Source organism: Somniosus microcephalus, chromosome 6, assembly GCF_052327205.1.
Source record: "Somniosus microcephalus isolate GS21.2 chromosome 6, FLI_Smic_1.0, whole genome shotgun sequence".
NCBI classification, from domain to species: Eukaryota; Metazoa; Chordata; class Chondrichthyes; order Squaliformes; family Somniosidae; genus Somniosus; species Somniosus microcephalus.
Window position 1 is genome coordinate 223,613 of NC_140992.1, and position 13,113 is coordinate 236,725.

General features: G+C 52.1%; 1 protein-coding gene across 1 annotated transcript in view; it reads right to left on the reverse strand.

The window, feature by feature from the left end:
• The window catches only part of LOC147115360 (uncharacterized), a 37,876-nt gene extending 25,136 nt beyond the window's left edge, over positions 1-12,740 (reverse strand). Inside the window, exons 1-2 of the mRNA XM_085989556.1 lie at positions 11,653-12,740; positions 1,808-1,981 (exon numbers count right to left, since the gene is read on the reverse strand). Coding sequence (XP_085845682.1) covers positions 1,808-1,981; positions 11,653-12,720 — 1,242 coding nt within the window. The 5' untranslated portion in view covers positions 12,721-12,740. The remainder of the gene's footprint in view (positions 1-1,807; positions 1,982-11,652) is intronic.
• Between the last annotated feature and the right edge of the window lie 373 nt (positions 12,741-13,113).

Below are 13,113 nucleotides of genomic sequence, written 5' to 3' on the forward strand. Positions count from 1 at the left end.
AATCGGGGGGGGGGGGGGGGGGGGTGTAACTCACCACTGGCTGGGGTCATACCTAGCACAAAGGAAGATGGTTGTGGTGTTTGGAGGTCAATCATCACAGCCCCAGGACATCACTGCAGGAGTTCCTCAGGGCAGTGTCCTAGGCCCAACCATCTTCAGCTGCTTCATCAATGACCTCCCCTCCATCATAAGGTCAGAAGTGGGGATGTTCGCTGATGATTGCATAGTGTTCAGTTCCATTCGCAACTCCTCAGGTAATGAAGCAGTCCATTCCCGCATGCAGCAAGACCAGGACAATATTCATGCTTGGGCTGATGTATGGCGCGAATGTTACCTGCCACTTAAGTGCCAGGCAATGACTATCTCCAACAAGAGAGAGTCTAACCACCTCCCCATGACATTCAAATTACCATCGCCAAATCCCCCACCATCAACATCCTGGTGGTCACCATTGACCCGAAACTTTAATGCACCAGCCACATAAATACTGTGGCTACAAGAGCAGGTCAGAAGCTAGGTATTCTGTGGCAAGTGACTCACCTCCTGACTCCCCAAAGTCTTTCCACCATCTACAAGGCACAAGTCAGGAGTGTGATGGAATACTCTCCATTTGCCTGGATGAGTGCAGCTCCAACAACACTCAAGTGGCTGCAGTGTGTACCATCTTCAAGATGCACTACAGCAACTCGCCAAGGCTTCTTTGGCAGCACCTCCCAAACCTATGACCTCTTCCACCTAGCAGGACAAGGGCAGCAGATGCCTGGGAACACCACCACCTCCAAGTTCCCCTCCAAGTCACACACTATCCTGACTTAGAAGTATATCGCCGTTCCTTCATTGTCACGGTGTCAAAATTCTGGAACTCCCTCCCCAACAGCACTGTGGGAGTACCTTCACCACACGGACTGCAGCGGTTCAAGAAGGTGGCTCGCCACCACCTTCTCAAGGGCAACTAGGGATGGTCAATAAATGCTGGCCTTACAGGCGACGCCCACATCCTGAGAATGTTTTTTTTTTTTTTTAAACTGACCGTTACCGGGGCCTGATTACAGGACACTGACCGTTACCGGGGCCTGATTACAGGACACTGACCATTACCGGGGCCTGATTACAGGACACTGACCGTTACCGGGGCCTGATTACAGGACACTGACCATTACCGGGGCCTGATTACAGGACACTGACCATTACCGGGGCCTGATTACAGGACACTGACCATTACCGGGGCCTGATTACAGGACACTGACCGTTACCGGGGCCTGATTACAGGACACTGACCATTACCGGGGCCTGATTACAGGACACTGACCGTTACCGGGGCCTGATTACAGGACACTGACCATTACCGGGGCCTGATTACAGGACACTGACCATTACCGGGGCCTGATTACAGGACACTGACCGTTACCGGGGCCTGATTACAGGACACTGACCATTACCGGGGCCTGATTACAGGACACTGACCGTTACCGGGGCCTGATTACAGGACACTGACCGTTACCGGGGCCTGATTACAGGACACTGACCTTTACTGCGTTTACAGATGGAAAACAATCTTAAAATGGAAAGATAACCAGGCATTTCAATCTAGCTTCGATCATCTGACTAACAGATTGAAACTTGCAAGAAGTTTACTAACTTATAGTTGGCCTCAGCTGCAATTCAAAAGCCACGTCCTTTCCCACAGGGCGCATTGGGCCGTGCCCTAAGGGAACAATCAGCACAGCTGTGCCCCCTACCCAAGTCTACCCAAAGCTCGTTGTCAAGGTCGGTGAGAATGCACACTTCACAGTTTTCTGTCTCTTACCACAAGTCGGGAGATCTCCGCGGGTATGTGGGTGAATTTTATCCCATGATCTTGTCCCAGGTACAGTTTTTCCAGGGATTCTATAGAGCAAATCTCCTGGGGAAAAACCCGGAACCTGTTCCCAGTCAAACCGAGAATCTTCAGCTTGGTCAAATTCTTTATTTCTGGAGCGACCTGCAAATAAAAGGAGGTTTTAGTTGTTTTCTTGGGCAGAGCAAAATATGGGGGTATCATTGGGTATTCTCAAAGAGCAAGTACCCATTAAAGATCAGTACCTGTTACAGTCAGAGTTATACTGCTAGTTTGGATTGCTCTCTGGCTAGGCAAAGCAGGGCTGGGATTTTCCAATTGCTCAATAGGGCAGCTTCTTCAATAGGTCAGGACTTCTGCCCACCGCAAAGATGCACCCTTGATCCTGGCCACATTTCCAGCCCAGGGTACTTTACTGGCAGTGGCTTGGAGGATGATGCCCACCTATGTTCCCCCTAAGGCGAGCGGCTGTGCACCAATTGCGAGGTCATGCACAAGCCGCTCACCAGCGCTGCCACTGGAAGAGATACCGCGCATGCAAAGGACCCGCGCAGGGAAAAAATTGGAGGGAACACTGATGCCCACAGCTGCCTCCTCCTTGGTCTGTCCAAGCGACTTGCACAGGAGAAAGCTGCCAAACTGGGTTGTTCTCCTTGGAGCAGAGAAGATTAAGGGGAGATTTGATAGAGGTGTTCAAAACTGTAGAAAAAAAAGACTTGCAATTATATAGTGCCTTTCACGACCACCGGATGTCCCAAAGCGCTTCCGATGTTTAACATGCATGTAGTCCTGTGTTGCAGCTTCATCAGGTTGGCACCTTATTTTTAGTTACGCCTGGTGCTACTCCTGGCATGCTACACTCCTCATTGAACCAGGGTTGGTCCCCTGGCTTGATGGTAATGGTAGAGTGAGTGATATGCCGGGCCATGAGGTTACAGATTGTGGTGGAATACAATTCTGCTGCTGCTGATGGCCCACAGCACCTCATGGATGCCCAGTATTGAGCTGCTAGATCTGTTTTGAATCTATCCCATTTAGAAAGAAAGACTTGGATTTCACAACCACCACCATCCCCAAGCGCTTTACAGCCAATGAAATACTTTTTGAAGTGTAGTCACTGTTGTAATGTATGAAATGCGGCAGCCAATTTGCGCACAGCAAGCTCCCACAAACAGCAATGTGATAATGACCAGATAATCTGATTTTGTTGTGTTGATTGAGGGATAAATATTGGCCAGGACACCAGGGAGAACTCCCCTGCTCTTCTTCAAAATAGTGCCATGGGATCTTTTACATCCACCTGAAAGAGCAGACGGGGCCTCGGTTTAACGTTTCATCTGAAAGACGGAACCTCCGACAGTGCAGCGCTCCCTCAGTACTACACCTCCGACAGTGCAGCACTCCCTCAGTACTGCCCCTCCGACAGTGCTGCGCTCCCTCAGTACTACACCTCCGACAGTGCAGCACTCCCTCAGTACTGCCCCTCCGACAGTGCAGCACTCCCTCAGTACTGCCCCTCCGACAGTGCTGCGCTCCCTCAGTACTGCCCCTCCGACAGTGCAGCACTCCCTCAGCACTACACTGGAGTGTAGACTGTTCTGCTCAAGTCACTGGGTTTGATCGAGTAAATAAGGAGAAAGTTTCCACTGGCAGGAGGGTCAGTAACCAGAGGACACAGATTTAAGGTAATTGGCAAAAGAACCAGAGGTGAGATTAGGAAACATTTTTTTTTTTTTCCCACACGGCGAGTTGTTGTGATCTGGAATGCGCTGCCTGAAAGGGCGGTGGAAGCAGATTCAATAGTAACTTTCAAAAGGGAATTGGATAAATACTTGAAGGGGAAGGGGAAGGGGGGGAAGAAGGGGAAGGGGGGGAAGAAGAAGGGGGAGAAGGGGGGAGAAGGGGAAGGGGGGGGAGAGAAGGGGAAGGGGGGAGAGAAGGGGAAGGGGGGAGAGAAGGGGAAGGGGGGGGAAGAAGGGGAAGGGGAAGGGGGGGAAGAAGGGGAAGGGGAAGGGGAAGGGGGGGAGAAGGGGGAGGGGGAGGGAGGGAAGGGGAAGGGGGAGAAGAAGGGGAAGGGGGGGAAGAAGGGGAAGAAGGGGAAGGGGAGGGGGGGAGAGAAGGGGAAGGGGGGGAGAAGGGGGGAAGAAGGGGAAGGGGGAAGAAGGGGAAGGGGGGGAGAAGGAGAAGGGGGGAAGAAGGGGAAGGGGGGGAAGAAGGGGAAGGGGGGGAGAAGGGGAAGGGGGGGAAGAAGGGGAAGGGGGGAGAAGAAGGGGAAGGGGGGAGAAGAAGGGGGAGAAGGGGAAGGGGAGAAGGGGAAGGGGGAGAAGGGGAAGGGGGGAGAAGAAGGGGGAGAAGGGGAAGGGGGAGAAGGGGAAGGTGTGTAGTGTATGTGCTTTAAGTCAGATCTACTTTTTACAGCTCCTGTATACTGTAGTACCAGCAGTGACCACACCGGTATATAAGCTGTGCGCATGCTTCTGTACTCCAGTCTAAAGATTACCCTCCTCCAGTAAAGACCTGTTATTTGTTTATGTACAGCATCCGTGTAATTATTTATCCACTGAACCACAGATCTAACAGTGGCGACGAGTGTTGATGCGAATCTACCTGCAACATAAAAAAAAAGTCGAGTCCAGGAACACAGGCGTCAACTGTGAGCAACCGCCCAGCAGTCAAGCAGAGATCCAACTTCGCTGGGGAGGCTGTGGAGAGCCGGGCTTGGTTCCCCAGCCACAACGAGCAGTAAGAGACCGACGACAGGTCCAGAGCAGACGCTTCCCGAGCAGCGGCGGCTGGAGCCGACCGACGGCAGAGAGAGCTGGGCAGCGTCGACGGGGTAAGAAAGAGGGTGAAGAGAGCAGGGCGCAGCCGGGGGTTGATCACTGAGCGGCGTCGAGGAAAAATACTGCAAACCGGAGAGAGGGTAAGAAACAGCCGGGTTCTAGACTGAGCGGCGTCGACAAATATCAAGAGAAGAACGCGCAGAGCACAGCCAGGGATCACGGGCTGATCAGGGTCTGCGGGGCGAAGCAAGGGGAGACGCCATTGAGCCGTGGAGAAGCAGGGAGAGCGCGGGAGACGCCATTGAGCCGCGGAGAAGCAGTGGGAGTGCGGGAGGCGCCATTGAGCCGCGGAGAAGGAAGAATGCGGGAGACGCCATTTTGTGAAGCCGCAGCGGAAAAGACGGGCGAGCGCGGGAAGGAAGGAAAGCGCGGGAGACGCCATTTTGTGCCAGCGGAGAAGAAGGGGAAGCGCGGGAGGTGCCATTGGGGATAGTTAACGCACAACCAAGGATGCCGAAGAGTGGCAGTATCTCTACGTTCGACAATGAAGTCGAAGATTGGGCGACATATGTGAAACGTATTGAGGTGTACTGCAGGGCGAAAGAAGTGCCAGATGCTAATAAAGCACTGGTTCTGTTAAATTCCATGGGTGCAAAGACTTATGGGTTACTGCAAAATCTAATAACCCCAGAGAAGCCGGTAAACAAGAATTTTGAAAGCATAGTAGAAATCCTACAGGACCACTTAAACCCCACACCGCTGCTGATAGCAGAACGATTTAAGTTCCATAAAAGGAACCAACACAAAGACGAAAGCAATGCTGAGCACCGAACGGAACTGCGCAAGCTATCGAAATACTGCCAGTTTGGACCGGGACTAGCAGACACGTTAAGGGACAAGTTTGTGTGTGGGCTACAAAGTGAAGAAACCCAGAAACGGCTTCTATCAGAAAAGGACCTTACGCTGGACAAAGCTTTCAGTATGGCAGTATCACACGAAGCAGCCGCAAGGGGCGCTGCAGAGATACAACGGAGACCGCAACAATATGGCACCAACGAAATGACCTATGGAACAGGGAAGTGCTATCGCTGTGGCAGAACAACACATGACCAGAAAGATTGTTGGTTCAAGGACTAAGTGTGCAGACAGTGTGGGAAAGCAGGACACATAGCAAGAGTCTGCAGGTCTGGGAAGAAAACCAACAGTAAGAAATCTCCACAGGAGAAGTACAAAAAGGTACACCAGGTGATGGACAGTGGTTCAGACGAACAGAAAAGTGACACAGACTCTGGAAGCAAGGAGCTGGGTTGTCTGAAACTACATAATGTAACCGAAATGGAGGATCACCAGACTATCTGGGTTACACTCAAGATAGACGGAGTCCAAGTGGAAATGGAATTGGACACAGGGTCAGCTCTAACAGTCATAAATCAAAGAGACTACAAGCGGCTATTTTCACACATACCCTTGAAAGCTACAGAGATTGTCTTGAAGACGTATACGGGGCAAAAAGTCTACCCCAAAGGAAAAATAAGGGTGAAAGTGACATATAAAGGTCAGGAAATACCTAAAATGGATATATATGTATTGCCAAATAGAGGACCACCACTGCTAGGACGTGAATGGATCCGGAAGATACATTTAGATTGGCATTCCATACAGGCACTGAAGGTGGAGGCCAAAAAGGATGACGACGTCACACCTGGACGACTGTCAAAAATGCTAACTGACGCAAAAGAAGTGTTCCAGGAGGGACTAGGAACATTAAAAGGAATAACAGCAACAATTAAAATAGAGGATAATGCAAGCCCAAAGTTTCTGAAGGCCAGACCAGTGCCTTATGCGATCAGACCAGCGGTTGAAGCAGAGCTGGAAGGGTTGGAACGTTCAGGAGTACTGTCCAAAGTGGACTGGAGCGAGTGGGCTACACCAATCGTTCCTGTAATGAAGAGGTCGTTGAGTAATACGCCTGGGGAACCAAAGAAGGTCCGCATCTGTGGGGATTTTAAGGTGACAGTGAACCTAGTCCTTCACACGGTGCAATATCCGCTTCCACAAATTGAGGATATTTTCGCCTCACTATCTGGTGGTAAATGCTTCACCAAAATTGATCTAGCCCAGGCGTACTTGCAAATGGAGGTAGAAGAAGCTTCGAAACATTACCTTACGATCAACACCCATAAAGGTCTCTATCAATATAACCGGCTAGTGTTTGGAGTAGCCTCGGCTCCGGCTATCTGGCAAAGGGCGATGGATCAGGTCCTGCAAGGGATTCCAGGGACCCAGTGTTATTTGGACGACATCTTGGTCACGGGCGAAAATGACGGTGATCACCTCGCTAACTTGGAGAAGGTGCTCACCAGATTAAAGGAATATGGGCTACGAGCTAATCGCCACAAGTGCGAGTTTTTCCAGAAACAGATCTCGTATTGCGGCCACGTCATCGATGAAGAGGGGTTACATAAGTCCCCTGACAAGATTGAGGCAGTAGTCAAGGCTCCAGCACCGGAAAATGTGTCACAACTGAGGTCGTTCCTCGGGCTGGTAAACTATTACCACAAGTTCTTACCAAATTTGTCTACGGTATTACACCCGCTGAACACCCTACTGCAAACAGGGGTACCATGGAAGTGGGATGACGAACGTAGATGAGCTTTCCAGAAGTGTAAAGAATTGATCACATCAAAAGAGGTGTTGGCCCATTTCAACCCAGCACTGCCAATTCGTTTGGCATGTGATGCATCACCCTACGGCATTGGAGCGGTGCTGTCGCACAAATTCCCAGACGGGTTGGAGAGGCCAGTAGCCTTTGCGTCTCGGTCACTAACCTCAGCCGAGCGCAACTACGCCCAGATTGACAGGGAGGCCCTCAGCCTAGTATGGGGAGTAAAAAAATTCAACCATTATCTGCATGGGCAGAAGTTCACCTTGCTGACTGACCACGAACCACTTGTCTCCATCTTTAATCCTAAGAAGGGCGTGCCAGTAATGACTGCACAGCGGTTACAAAGATGGTCCCTGTTTCTAGGGGCGAATCAATATGAAATAGAATATAAAGGCACGAAACAGCATGGGAACGCTGATAGGCAGTGGCAGGCGCGATAGCCCATGGTGGAGGAAGCACCAGCAGTGGACCCTATCGAGATATTTTATTCGTCGATAATTGAACGATTGCCAGTAACAAATGCGGATATAGAGAAGGAGACCCGCAATGATCCGACGCTGTCACGGGTATATGAATTGACGGTGAGGGGATGGCCAACACATGGCGACTCACTGTTGCCAGCATTCTCATCCAGAAGAGAACAGCTGTCAGTATAGAAACATAGAAGATAGGAGCAGGAGTAGGACATTCGGCCCTTCAAGCCTGCTCCGCCATTCAACGAGATCATGGCTGATCATCCAAACCCTAGCACCCGGTCCCTACACCGACAGCCATCCCACCCAAGCCCTATCCCCGTAACCCCACGTATTTAATCCCCCCTAACACTAAGGGTCAATTTAGGGGCGGGGGGGGGGAGGAGGAGAGGGGTGGGGGGGGGGGAGGAGGAGAGGGGTGGGGGGGGGGAGGAGGAGAGGGGTGGGGGGGGAGAGGAGGAGAGGGGTGGGGAGAGGAGGAGAGGGGTGGGGGGGGGGAGAGGAGAGGGGTGGGGGGGGAGAGGAGGAGGAGAGGGGTGGGGGGAGAGGAGGAGAGGGGTGGGGGGGAGGAGGAGAGGGGTGGGGGGGGAGGAGGAGAGGGGTGGGGGGAGAGGGGTTGGGGGGGAGAGGGGTGGGGGGGAGAGGGGGTGGGGGGGTGGAGAGGGGTGGGGGGGGTGGAGAGGGGTGGGGGGGGTGGAGGAAGAGGGGTGGGGGGGTGGAGAGGGGTGGGGGGGGGGGAAGAGGGGTGGGGGGGGGTGGAGAGGGGTTGCGGGGGGATAACAAACTGAGAAGAACCTTGACAAGGCACAGACTTAGCGAACATAGCCTAGCGATCGAAAAAGGCAGACACAGGCAGACCAGGCTGCCAAGAGAAGACAGGATATGCTCTCACTGCAATCAGGGAGTAGTGGAGACAGAGATGCACTTCCTCACAGCCTGTGGAAAATATCAGGACATCAGGGAGAATTTCGACCAAAAATTCTCAAAAATATGCCCTGAATTCAGAAATCTGAATGACAACCAAAAACTCCGATTCCTACTGGGAGAGGAGAGAAGCTGTGTAGCACTGGCGGCACACTATGTTACAGCTTGCCATGAACAGAGGGACAACCAGTAAACTAAGAAATGAATATATATATATATATATATAAACAGTGCGAATGTATATTTATACACTCAGGGATATACCTGTTTATACAATGTATGAATAGAGCTGCGTTTATGTGCTCAACCATAAATGTATTTTGATGCTTTGGCAACATAAGATGTAACTTGTCATGCCAATAAAGCGATTTGAATTGTGAATTGTGAGGGGGGGGAGGAGAGGAGGGGGGGGGAGGAGAGGGGGGGAGGAGGAGGGGGGGAGAGGGGGGGAGAGGAGAGGGGGAGAGGAGAGGGGGGGAGAGGAGAGGGGGGGAGAGGGGGGAAAAGAGAGGGGGGGGGGGAAAAGAGAGGGGGGGGAAGAGAGGGGGGGGGAAGAGAGGGGGGGGGAAGAGAGGAGGAGGGCGGGGGGGGAGGAAAGGGGGGGGGGGAAGAGAGCGGGGGGGGAAAAGAGCGGGGGGGGGAAGAGAGCGGGGGGGGAAGAGAGCGGGGGGGAAGAGGGGGATTGTATTGTATTGTATTGGAAAGAGAGGGGGGGAAAGAGAGGGAGGGGGGAGAGGGGGTGGAGAGGGGGGGGAGTGGAGGGGGGGGGGGAGGAGAGGGGGGGGAGGAGAGGGGGTACAGACTTAGCGAACATAGCCTAGCGATCGAAAAAGGCAGACACAGGCAGACCAGGCTGCCAAGAGAGGACAGGATATGCTCTCACTGCAGTCAGGGAGTGGTGGAGACAGAGATGCACTTCCTCACAGCTTGTGGAAAATATCAGGGCATCAGGGAGAATTTCTACCAAAAATTCTCACAAATATGCCCTGATTTCAGAAATCTGAATGACAACCAAAAACTCCCATTCCTACTGGGAGAGGAGAGAAGCTGTGTAACACTGGCGGCACACTATGTTACAGCTTGCCATGAACAGAGGGACAACCAGTAAACTAAGAAAAGAATATATATAAACAATGCGAATGTATATTTATACACTCAGGGATATACCTGTTTATACACTGTATGAATAGAACTGCGTTTATGTGCTAAACCATCAATGTATTTTGATGCTTTGGCAACATAAGATGTAACTTATCATGCCAATAAAGCGATTTGAATTGTGAATTGTGAATTGTGGGAGAGGGAGGGGGGAGGGGGAGAGAGGGGGGGGGGAGAGAGAGAGTGGGGGGGAGAGAGTGGGGGGGAGGAGGAGGGGGAGAGAGAGGGGGGGAGAGAGAGGGGGGGGAGAGGCGGGGGGAGAGAGAGGGGGGAGGAGGAGGGGGGAGGAGGAGGGGGGAGGAGGAGGGGGGAGGAGGAAGAGGGGAGGAGGAAGAGGGGGGAGGAGGAAGAGGGGAGGAGGAAGAGGGGGGGAGAGAGGGGGGAGGAGGAGGGGGGAGGAGGAGGGGGGAGGAGAAGGGGGGAGGAGAAGGGGGGAGGAGGAGGGGGGGAGGGAGCAGGGGGGGAGGAGGAGGGGGGAGGAGGGAGGGGGGGAGAGAGAGGGGGGGAGGGAGAGAGAGAGGGGGGGAGGGAGAGAGGGGGAGAAAGGGGGACAGGGGGCGGGGACGGCTGTGGTGCAGAGCGGGAGCAGGAAGGAATTGTACTGGGATTCCACCCCATTTTAAATGGATCTCTAAACTCTGGTCGAGATTGGTGCATCTTTTGTTTGCCATCCAACATGAAGGGAGCTTTGGGGAGGTTGCCAGAGAGCCCCAGGATGTTCCTCTTGCCAGTATAGATCTGAAGGTTCAAAACCTTCCGCGGAGTAAGGAATCGATCCCAGAGGGACAGTCTGTCCCAGCAATGCAAGTGGCCCCAAGCCCAGAATTTGGGACAGGGTCTCTGGCGAGAGTGGCCACTCAAGCCAATGCCCCAGGAATGACCAGGCCATAGAAATGACACCAAGAAAGGGCATTTAGCCCATCGCTCCTAATCCTGCTCTTCAATGAGAGCAATCTACACTAATGCCAGATCCTCACCCTCTCCCATTTCCTTTTACAGTATATTCTTCCTTTTCAAATCTTTATCCAGTTCCCTTTTAAATGATGTTAGTCTCTGCCTCAATAGTCTCTTGTGGTAAAGCATTCCATATTCCAATAACTCTCTCAAAAAATTGCTTTGAACTTCCTCCTTCATTCCTGCGGTGTAATCCAGAGTCTGTACACCTCATTACAGATTTGCCAAACTATGGAAACAATCTTTCACGGTTTACACTGTTAAGAAGATTCATAATTTTGAAAACCTCCATTCGATCCCCTACCTCCAGTGAAGGCCCAATAATTTCAGCCTTTCTTCATAAAAGAATCCTAGAATGATACAGCACAGAAAGAGGCCATGAGCCCATCGTACCTGTGCCAGCTCTTTGAGCTATCGAATTAGTCCCAATCCCCTGCTCTTTCCCCATTCCTATAACCTTTCATTCCTGATATCCCTGGGGTGGATCCTCATTGCCCCCTTTCCATGACCTTAATATCCTTCCACAGCCGAGTGCCTAGAATTGCACACATTATCCAACTGTGGGTAGCCAATACCTTGTAAACATTGTATACAATGCCTTGCTTTTATATTCAGTGCCCCTGTGTATAAAAGCCAGCTTCTCATCTCCCCCTTTATGGCAGTTTCTATCCATATTCCTATTGTTAAAGATCTTTACAACCGTAGCCTGGGATCCTTCTAGTCCCCTATTAAGAATCTTAGTGCTGAGGATAGACTTCCTTTCACTGCTCTTTCCCCCCAGAATGTGCTACTTTCCATCTCTCTGCTTCATGCTGTGTACAGTGCCTGCTCCCCATTCTCTGCTAGAAAGTCTTGTACCTCTTTCAGTTTACTGTCGTCCAGTGACAGTGTCTCCAGCTCGCCCAGGCCGCAGATTTGCTTGGGGAAATACCTGAGCCGATTTTGACTGAGGTCCAAGAGGCGAATTGCTGTTAACCCAGAGAAGCAGCAGGTTAGGTCCTTTAACTGTGTGTTTTTCAGATAGAGGAGCTGCAAGGCAGCACCAAACTCGCAAACTGCAGTCGGGACTGTGTGGAGCGGATTATCGGAGAGGGAAAGTTCGGCCAGACTCGGTGGCAGTGAGCGGAGAAGATTGAGGTCCAGGCTGTTTCTGCTGATGTCTAACACACACAGGTTGCTGCAGCTGCCGAGGGACTCGGGAATATCTGCCAGATTGTTATCGCTCAGGTATAAATGCTTTAGGTTTTGTAAAGAGCTGATATCATCAGGGAGACAATTCAATAAATTCTGCCTCAGATCCAAAACCTCCAAATGGTGCAGTTGGCAAAATCCAGGTGGTAACGTCTGCAACCGGTTGCTTTGCAGGTAGAGTTGCTGCAGTTCACAGAGGCTGCTGATCTCCCAGGGCAAGGATGCCAGGTTATTCCCAGACAATCCCAACAACTGCAAGTGGTGAAGCTTCTTACAGACCTGGGCTGGCAATTCCAGCAGCTCCGTGTTACACAGGCGGAGTTCCCGCAGCGCCCGCAGCCGGCACAAGGTGTGTGTGGGGAGGCCGGAATTCATGGGGTTGTCACTCAAATCCAAACTCTGCAGATGTTCCAAGTCCCCGAGCTCCTCACAGATGTTGAGCAGGTTGTTGCTGTTCAGATACAAAACCCGCAGCTTCCGCAGCGAGCCGATTTCGGGCGGAATCTCTTCGATTTTATTTTTCTCCAAGTGCAACTCCTCTAGATGTTGGAGCTGGAAGATTGCGGGTGGAAAGTTGCGCAGCTCTGCCCGTCCCAGATCTTTAAACAACACTCGACCCCTCAGCAGCTGCGGAACATCTGGGCCGGGCTCAGGACCGTTCTTTACACAGCGAACACCACGAAAACCAACATCTGGCAGCGGGCCAGATATCAGGGACATTCCGGCAGCGAACATCTGGAGCAGCGGGCAGAGAGAAACCTAGAAACAGTGAAACAGCCCATGAGCCGCACCGAGAACCTCACTCGAGACACCGGGAGCAGGAGCCGAGACACTGGGAGTCGCCCGATTGGGGAAAGGACCTTCACCCCCCCACCTCCTGTGAGTTTCTGTTCTCAAAGCTGGGGGGGGGGGGGGGTTTGCGCACTCTATATCCCCCCAATGGAATCCCCGTACTTTAAAGAGGACACCTTCTCCAACATGGAGAGGGAGATTATCCAATTCCAGGCCCAGGGGAACGTGTTGATCTGTGGTGACCTCAATTCAAGAACTGGCGAAGAACCAGACTTCACCAATAATCAGGGAAACAATTACATATTCGGGAATAACCACTTCGATATCCCTTCCCAT